The sequence below is a fragment of the Amblyomma americanum genome, chromosome 9 (assembly GCF_052857255.1).
Source record: "Amblyomma americanum isolate KBUSLIRL-KWMA chromosome 9, ASM5285725v1, whole genome shotgun sequence".
Classification (NCBI taxonomy): Eukaryota; Metazoa; Arthropoda; class Arachnida; order Ixodida; family Ixodidae; genus Amblyomma; species Amblyomma americanum.
Genome location: NC_135505.1, coordinates 132,181,039 through 132,190,505, shown reverse-complemented (window position 1 = coordinate 132,190,505; position 9,467 = coordinate 132,181,039). Strand labels below are relative to the sequence as shown.

At 44.1% G+C, this 9,467-nt stretch overlaps 1 protein-coding gene across 1 annotated transcript; it reads right to left on the bottom strand.

Moving 5' to 3' along the window:
* Positions 1-1,886: 1,886 nt before the first annotated feature.
* LOC144105530 (uncharacterized) lies at positions 1,887-9,175 on the bottom strand. The gene is made up of 4 exons (XM_077638652.1): positions 9,006-9,175; positions 7,294-7,477; positions 4,290-4,431; positions 1,887-2,063 (listed from the first exon to the last, which is right to left on the bottom strand). The coding sequence occupies exons 1-4, from the start codon at positions 9,109-9,111 to the stop codon at positions 1,974-1,976; spliced, it is 522 nt and encodes a 173-aa protein (XP_077494778.1). The 5' UTR covers positions 9,112-9,175; the 3' UTR covers positions 1,887-1,973.
* Between the last annotated feature and the right edge of the window lie 292 nt (positions 9,176-9,467).

Below are 9,467 nucleotides of genomic sequence, written 5' to 3'. Positions count from 1 at the left end.
TGTTTTCGCTTTTTCGTGACAAAACTACAAAATGCACACCATAGCGGCATGTGTCTACATGTTGTTTTTTTTTTTGCATGTTACCAGAACAAAGAGTTCTAGGCACGAGTAATTTTTTTTAGATGAAATCATTTAGGTTCATATGAGGTTAAATGAGGTTAAATACAATGCGAACAAATAACGTCACACACCACAACCCGACGTCTGCGTTGCACGGTGCATCTCAGTGGATACAGATTTTTTTTTTTTTTCAAATTATTCGGCAATTCCGGTACCATCCTAATTTCGGTGTCGTGTGAAAGTGTATTACCACCTTGTAATCTTCCATGAGGAAGTCTCCGGTTCACACGCCATTGCTGCCAACAAGACGAATGGAAGGACACCAAAACGTATCGAAAGAGTCGTTCAATTGCATTTCAAACCTTCAAGTACCTGAGTCCCATCACCGATGTAGGCCAATTCACACCCTAGGTGACCACAGTCTCGCCTGAAAGCTCTCTTGTGCTTGACCCTTTAAGAGCCCAATATGTCTCTTAACGTCACGACAAGAGTTTCCATTACTTTGCACACCTGAAGGGGAGCCATAAGCACACCGCTACACTTTCAGGCAAAAACGACACATTGCCAATTACAGCTTTTTCTGAGCGTTGGCCACAGTAAGCAGTTATTACTTTGTTTCAGAAAAAAATTAGCACTTTATATCGCAATCATGCGGTTTTTTATTATGATTTTTAGCGAACGCAGTAAATAACAATTTTCCAAGCAGTGAGCTTGGGAGCTTCTACTTCTCGTGTAAATATATTTTATTTATTTATTGATACCTCAAATGTCCCGATGTGGTGCATTACATGATGGCTGGGCTCTGAACCTCCGGATTAGTGTCACGTAGAAGACGCCGAAGAGCGGGCAGTGCCGCGCCGGACGGAGCGCTCGCGCTAGGCCAGCTTCTCGAACACACGCTAGGCGATTTTGCTGGGCTCTCAACCTCCGAATTAGGGCTTTCGTACTAATAGCAAGAAATACGGCTACCCGCCGCGGTGGCTAAGTGGTTAGGGCGCTTGGCTACTGATCCGGAGCACCAGGGTTCGAACCCGACCGCGGCGGCAGCGTTTCGATGGAGGCGAAACGCAAAGGCGCCCGTGTGCTGTGCGATGTCAGTGCGAATTAAAGATCCCAAAGTGGTCGAAATTATTCCGGAGCCCACCACTACGGCACCTCTTTGTTCAACAAGGTGAAAAGTTGGGCTGGTTGGTGCATGATCCTAAAAATCTGGTTATTAGTCAGCGTCGTGTCCCGCCTCTTCTTTGTCTCGTGCTGCACTGCTCCCGCCACAAGACCTCTTTCTTCCTTCTCTCAGTCTTTTCTTTATCCCTTCCCTTACGGAGCGGTTCACGTGTCCGCCGAGATGTGAGACAGATACTGCGTCATTTCCTTTCTCCAAAAACCAATTTTCATTTCATTTTTGGTCTTACACAAATTTTACCAAATTAGGTAGGCTTGAGATGCGACCACCTCAAATTTTCTAATTTAAACATGTACTCTACCTGCAGCAAGTTATTCGATTTAGTTTAGTCCACTAACGGGTTGAATACTACCATTGTAATCTCACAATGGGACGCCCTAGTCGCATAACCGAGACGTGGAAACGGCATTCGTTTACTGCTGATCATCTCTTTGTAAAGTCCAGAACGTCTAATTTTGAGCACAACGTACTGCATTGGTTGTTGACATGTTATGAACCCTTTATGGCGCCGCATTTTAAGTTCTCGTGTTAAGTCGCACGAACAAAATAGAACGCTTGGGTGTACTTATTTTTGGTCATAACCTGGATCGAAAAGCTGCGCACCACGTTGGCGCAGAAAGGTAGTTCCAGTATCAAGCACCAGCACATTGGCAAGAAACTTTATTGCGTAGTAAGAATTCACAGCCGACCAAATGCACGTTCTTGAGTAAGCTCGAATCACTTCCTGTATTTAGTTTTTCTGAACCTTGACATCGAATTCAACACACAGCAGAGTGGTTCCTTTATTTTCCGCCTGAATTTTTACGTGGAAATCGGGGCTCTGAAAAGAAATAGTGAATGGTTAGTCCTAACTTCCCTTATAGAAAAAGCACGCATGCGCAACTTTCCTGGGCATCGGTAACTAGCGCCATCTGTCGTGCGCCGGTAGCGAACACCGCGGAACCCAATGAGCATACTTTCATTTACAATTATGAGAAAATGGAAGAGTGCGGCGAGGTTCTACGCGGGTATGGGCATTTTTCGCGGCCGACATTTTCCTCCTCATCGTTGCAAAATCTGCGCGCGCATCGCCTAGTTCCGACTGCTTTAGGGAGTCAACTGGATGTACCGAATATTCGGAATCCCCGCGGTGATTCGGAATTTCCGCGTCACGCGGAACCTGGCGACAGTCGTGCAAACTAGAAGAATTTTTCGCGATATCCTGGTTTTTAAGTTTGATCTAGAAACTATACAGATCTGCCTTATTTTTCTCTTTATATCATAAAATGAAAAAAAAGTCGCAATTAGCCTTCAATTCAATCTTTGCGGAGAAGCTTTAAGTCGAAAAGTATTCATTGTTAATGATTATAATTACGTGATTAAACAAATTATTAAATGCCAAACAGCGTAGATTTCGTGGGACAGTCATTGCAGCACGGTGCTACTGTCTACAGGGTTGTATTAACTCAATGTACAACGAAAATCATTATTCATGAGCATGAGCTGTTCTTCACGCAGCAGAATCCTTTACGCAGGCAGAATTCAACTACCTTAATCAAACTACGTCAGCTGAAATTCGTATTATTATCAATTCATATTTCAGAACTTTCCTTGCAGTGTGAAGAAAAAGCTTTGCTCAAAACTAAGAGGTTAAAGTTTTACCCGGCAGGGCTCTGCTTAAAATGTATTGCTTGAACACCTGCCCTTTTCAGACTTGTGTACTTCTGCGTTTGATTTCATGACTGCCGCATGCCTGCTCAAGTTTCCGCGCATTTACACGTAATCCTTTAAAATGCAGACATTATTAGAAACAAATGGGGGATGCTATTAAGTAATGAATGGATGGTAAGTAATATCCATGTCAATTTTTGGAATTCTGAAAACGCGGTTACCCTCGGCGCTGTGGCTCAACAGATTTTGATGACATCGCGCCGAAACACATGCGCTTTTGAGAAGTTTGAATGCAAAGCAACCTCTCCAGTGCACGTAACTTGTCGAAATAGTCAAAATTTGTTGGGCCAAAGTGCCGAGGGTAAACGCATTTTCGAAAGTATAAAAACTGATATGAATAATATTTAGAGTGGGCTACACGTCTCTCAATAATTAAGGAGCCTAACGGTAATAGTTAAAAGGTTAACTATTCAACATTAGTTAACCAGCCTGCTATTTAGCACGCTTTAGCTTTATTCTTATGCGCTACACCGCTGAGAAAGCTATGCCGAAACATGCCTTCTTCTAACTCAATAAGCCTCTTTTTAAGAATTGTGTAAAATATTAAATGAAACACCCTGTATAGTGGTCTACCGAAACCTATAAATATCAGGTGATGCCCACCTATCGCATCTGCTTTTGGTGCCAACGCTTGGCAATTTATAGGGCACTCCTTTCTCCCTACAACCGCTACGTTAAGGGAAGAAGAATTAAATGCAGGTAGATGTCTCGACGTAAATTAAACCGTTTACGCAACTGTAAAACTCAGTGGTGGTTTCAGCTTCTGCTACGCTGTTGGCAACCAGTGAGACATGGTATTTGCTCTTTTTCTATTTGAAGTGTGAGCTGTACTTAGACGCAGGCGAAATGCAAAAAATATAGCGCTACACCAGTTTTTGGTTCACGCTGAACGACTGCAGAATGATTGCCTTCCTATAGGTATTTCCTTTTATCTATTCGAAGTCTATAGCCTGTGCAAGGAACAACGTCTACTAAAAATGTATGGCTACAGATCAATAGATGTTCTATAGACTGCTTGTAGCATTTGTATTACCTATACACTAGCCTAGAGAATTCATGTATGGGAAATCTATAGACATTATAGACAAAAGTGTATGGACTGTCTATAGACTGTCTAAAGAAATTTTTGTAAGTTACAGAAATATTTGTAAGGGAAAGAGTTACTGGTGAGATACGGGAGAGGTCTTCATCCTGCCGTGGGCGTAGTCAGGCACTGATGACGAGTGATGATGATGATGATGATGACATTGCGAAGCGCTACGTTGTCCGAAGTATTGCTTTGGCAGCTAAAATTTCTGAAAGTAAATAATAAAGTCAGAAACTTGCCCCCACATACCTTTATAAATTTATTCGCTACGCTTGGAATGGTCACTTGCACGGAGTTCTCGCTAGTTTCAGCTGTTGCGGGGCACTTGCTGTTCCAGGGTTTGGAGATTTGCGTCCCGATTTTATCGTTGCCTCCACAAAGGTTGTACTCACTGCGATAGAAAAGTTAGAGGGACATGCATAGTTCAGCGTCGATGTGGAAGCACGGAAACACTGATCCCATCGCGCAACTGTGTCTGCCTGCCTGCCTGCCTGCCTGCCTGTCCGTCCGTCCGTCCGTCTGTCTGTCTGTCTGTCTGTCTGTCTGTCTGTCTCTCTCTCTGTGTGTGTGTGTGTGTGTGTGTGTGCGTGTGTGCGTGCGTGTGTGTGTGTGTGTGTGTGTGTGTGTGTGTGTGTGTGTGTGTGTGTGTGTGTGTGTGTGTGTGTGTGTGTGTGTGTGTGTGTGTGTGTGTGTGTGTGTGTGTGTGTGTGTGTGTGTGTGTGTGTGTGTGTGTGTGTGTGTGTGTGTGTGTGTGTGTGTGTGTGTGTGTGTGTGCACGCACGCACGCACGCACGCACGCACGCGCATCTGAGTATCTGCGTATGGGTACGCGTGCGTCTGTGTCTGTGTGTATGTCTGCGCGCGCACACCACGTCTGTGTCTGTGTGTATGTGTGTGGGCGTTCGTGTGTGTGTGCGTCTGTATGCGCGTATGCGTCTGTGCCTGCGTGTTGTGTGTTTGTGTCTGTATATGCATGTGTGCCTGCGTGCGTATGTTGTGTATGCGTGTGCGAGTGTTTGCTTGTGTGTTCGTGTGCGCGCGCGTGTGTGCGCGCGTTTGTGCATGTGTGCATGTGTGTGTGTGTGTATGCATGCGTGTGCGTGTGTGTGTGCGTGCGTGCCCAAACATAGCCTTAGCTTCTCTAGTCCATGTTCTGTAAGCTTCGTTTGTACTCAGTATTGTCTCATATGCTCGCATTTACTTGTGCATCTCTTATTCTGCAGCTACAAACATGGCGGACATGCTTTCGTGATCCGCCATTTACAACGCACATTGTTCTTTTTTTTTCCCTCACAACTGAACACGGCACCGACGCTGTGGCTCTAGCGTTGGTGATCGGATTTTTACCAGTTGTAAGAAAGCTTTTGCGTACGGCACAAGCCGTGCTAAAGGATTTCGAAATCAACCCCAACACCAGCGCAGTCACACCATCACCCTGAAAGAAAAATAAATCTAAGGAACGCAGCTTTTAGTAAGCAACTTTCGGCTAAAACTTATATTCGCAAACCTAATGGAACTTATTTACGAATTAGGAATTGCAGAAGCCTGCAAAAACATTAAGGGTAGCGATGCGCAAGCGCTACAAAGCCACCACTCGCCTATGTTGTTCTCAACAACTTATGTTAATAGTCGACGGTTCCCTATTGTTATGTCCAATTAGTCTAAAATCAGCTCCTAGACTAGAGCGTGCATACACCTTCAGAGACCAAAATGAATCCTAAAATTGCGTGTTTCAAAAACCAGAGCGTTAAGCGGGCGGCAAGAACATGTCGAATTTGGCTTGTTTTGAAATTTTGGCGTATTTGATGATAAAGTGCCTATTTTCGCTGGAAAAGAAGCTGCTGCAAACAGGAAGCAGACAAAAAATATGAGATCTGAGTACTGCCTTCATCGGAGGTTCTCACAAGCGGAATGCGGTGTAGAGAAGGCAGTTTCCTTCGCGGATTCCTGGGGATAGCCCTGACTGCCTTTCTTTTTAGTGACGCTGATCCCGGAGTCGGTTTTCGTGTTACCTTCAATACATTGAATCGAGTAGTGTTAAAAAAATGTTTTAGAAACTGATTTCTCAATAAATAATACTGTTCAGAGCAGAGAAGGGAAGTAACATGGGCTGCTCCTTATGATATATTGAAAACTAATTTCCAACGACGTGTTGGGGGTCATCAGGCCGAAAAGCTACATGGGCTGCCATTGGCAGCTTGAGGGTGCCTGATGCCCGTACAATCAAGCAGCAAATAGGCAACAGAAAATGCCGAACACATATTCACAGTTACACTTTCACACAAACTGATTGATTGAAAGACATTGTCAGTACACTTCAGCAAGAAAGCATACAGTATTGAAAACTGAAGAGTAATAAAAGATACAGTCAATACCATTAGCTGGGCTAGAACTGGCATGACAAAAAAAATTCACGCGTCTGTTTTCTATTAAATGTGCTGAAGTCATAATTTTAAGACAGGAATTTTTTTCAGCGAGCATAGCAAATTGTGTGACTGCAGCATATAATTTGTACGTCTACGCGGTATTAGCCACGTATGTCTCAGATCCAGGGGTGCGACAATCACTTTTCTGTTTTTGCAACTGCGAAAGGAATTCTAAGAGACTCTCCAACTTTTCATCAGAAAATAAGCGTGAGTATGGTAAACGGAAGTCGTAAATTTTTCCGACGCTTATTATGTTATATCGCGTGAACAGTGGTGCAAAAAGTCATTTTGTTGTTTTTGTTTTTTTTTTACTTTTGGTCGGCGTCCTCCTTTTAAGTTTTATTATGATTGTTCCCGACCAGACGAGTTTTCGTCCAACTCTCGACTTCAAGTAGAGCACATTTGCAGCACAACATATATATGAAGGAAGCCAACAGTCATCGAAACCAAGCAGTATGAGGAATGTTTTCTGCTATTTTATAACTGTTGTACTTAATCCGCGGGATAACAATAATAGTGCAATCATTTTATCGCTGAAAGTTAACCGATTCTAAAGCGGAAGAAAAAGCAACCACATGCCACCAGTGAGATCCGGACCCGCGACCTCTGAATATTGCGTCTACCAACAGAACTACGACGGCGGCTGTTTAATCTTCTGCTTTCGGCGATATTTATGTTGCGCTTAAATTAACGCAGGACGTACTACATTCGCCGCTGTGAACGAGGGTGACGCTGGTGAACAATCTTAAGGTTGGGTTCGATTTTCTCTCAACCCTATATTAAATACGGTTCTCTCCAGCGTGTGTTTGGGAAGTAATAGCACTCACCACGATCCGAAGCCAAATATGCAGGGCACCTTTTCGCCTCCAGATTTAATGTCGAATTTCACCTTCGAGTTCTCCGGCAGTTTGTCCTTCAGCGCCAGCGTATAGTTGAAAGTCGTCCTTTTGCCAGGCTGGAGGTCGGTCACAGTAAGGTTCTTGATTTCAGCAATGCTGCTCGTATCGTTTCCTGCAGCCAATGTGACAAGAATGACGTCATTACCATTTTGATGTCCGCGTCGAGGAAGCAAGCTTCTAATATCTAAACGCCGAAAATTCGTCGGCACTGTCAACCAGGCTCCTGCCCAGCTGACCAGAGCATCGCCTCAAGGCACTTCCTTGGATAGCGACCTATGGGAGACATCAACCAATGATTGTGTAACAGATGATGGTCACTTGACGACGACCTCTGATACCCAACAATTCTGGAGGAAAGAATTTTTGAGCGGTAAACAGTTTATGAATGCCATTTTTTATATAATGTAATATTTCAGCATAAGAATCAATATATCCGCCCACCACCCGATTGCAGTCTTGAATTTATTTTATTAGCGTTTTTGCTATCATCAAAAGCCTTCCCCATTGGTTTTCTACGGCTGTCTTAACTGTCCGGAGCGATCGATGGAAACACTTTAGAAGAAATATTTTGCGAAATATCAGAAGAATGGACCGTTACCTTAATTATTTTCATAACATCATCTTACACGTTTTCAATATTTAAATTTTTTATCCAAGAACGTTGGACATGTTTCATGTGAACGATGCGATCTCCGCGCAACCAGCCTTTACCTGCTTACATCTGAAAATAAAAAAAACCGTAAAAGCAAAACAGCTAAAAGATTTACCACTCTCCTTCCATGAGGCGAAATAACTGCTTTAGCGAAAATTAAAGTTAATAATCCTAATGTGTAGCAAATAGCTCAATACACCACATTATTGGTTTAGTTGGTGCATGTTAGTAATATAAAATGCAGCAGCACGAACTAAAACACACCAAGTAATAGATGCAAAGTACAGAACCCATCTATTTTGTGTTCTACAGGGCGCCTTTAGCTGCGATTTTGGGTTTTACCCAAGTGAATAGAAGGTTTTTGGTGCGAAATAACTACATCACGAGGTCTAACCGGCTCACTGAGTGTGTTTGAAGCTTCACCTTGAAGGTGACCTTAGCAAAACCTAGCATACCAACAGCCCATGCAGAAATAAAATAAGTACTAAAGCGACTGGGTTTCGAACCCTCGGCGGCGCGAACAGATGAGCTTCGCTGGCCACAGCGCGAGAGCACTATATGCAATCGCCGCAGCCGACCACGCCTCGTGTTGAACTGCAACACAATCTCGCGCTGCGCATTGCGCATCGTCATCTTCATCGACTTCCATCTGCAGCGCGAACAGATCAGGTCAGCTTAACCTCAATCAGAGCTTAATCTGAGCCTAATGCCGTCGCCAGACGTGCCGACGACCCTGCAAAGCAAAACTATGAGCCAACCAGGCTAAACACATGCTTTCGCCCGTCTTCTCGGTTTAGAAGGGCTAGTTGACGGGATAGTTGGTATTGCATGGTGAAGGAACAGCAATAAGTACGGGACAGGAGACAAACACGGCCCTGTTTGTGCTTCCATGCTTGTCTCCTGTCCCGTACTTAGCGCTGTTCCTTCACCATTCTCGGTTCAGTTGCGTTAAAACCCTACCACGATTTTTTTCATCTCTTTAGCCTACCTGAACAAGGCTTCAAGCTTGGCGTTTGCACGGACGCAGAGCTGAGCTGCAGGAACGTAAGAAGGACGACTCCGACGACGAACGCCATAGCTGTAAAACTGTTCATGGTTGCTCACGCTAGGGAAGAGCGCTTAAATCATCAGTGGGTGCCCAAAGCACGCCCTATATACCGCTTACTGAAGCATTGCGCAAAAGTCAGCGGATGCGAGGCTGCACCACGCGTCTGACGCAATTACAGTTATGAACGTTGGCTGTCGTATAATGGCGACAGGTGTTCGCGACGCTGAAAGCACCGCTATGACTCACAGCATATTATTTTTTAGCGGCCCTACGCTGATTATGCAACAATTTTTCCTGCCATAGCGCATATAATTGCACTGCAGTATGTATAAATAAAAAAATAAATAAAACCATTACTCATGCTCAGTGCAACGATGCCAGACGAGTTGGCTTGGTTTATGG

Excerpts from the sequence above, each read along its gene's own strand:
- LOC144105530 (XM_077638652.1), bottom strand. The coding sequence starts at position 9,111 with ATGAACAGTTTTACAGCTATGGCGTTCGTCGTCGGAGTCGTCCTTCTT. Across the intron at positions 7,478-9,005 it reads AAGCTTGAAGCCTTGTTCAG|GAAACGATACGAGCAGCATT; the intron begins GTAGGCTAAAGA and ends CATTGGCTGCAG. Across the intron at positions 2,064-4,289 it reads TAGCGAATAAATTTATAAAG|AGCCCCGATTTCCACGTAAA; the intron begins GTATGTGGGGGC and ends ATTTCTTTTCAG.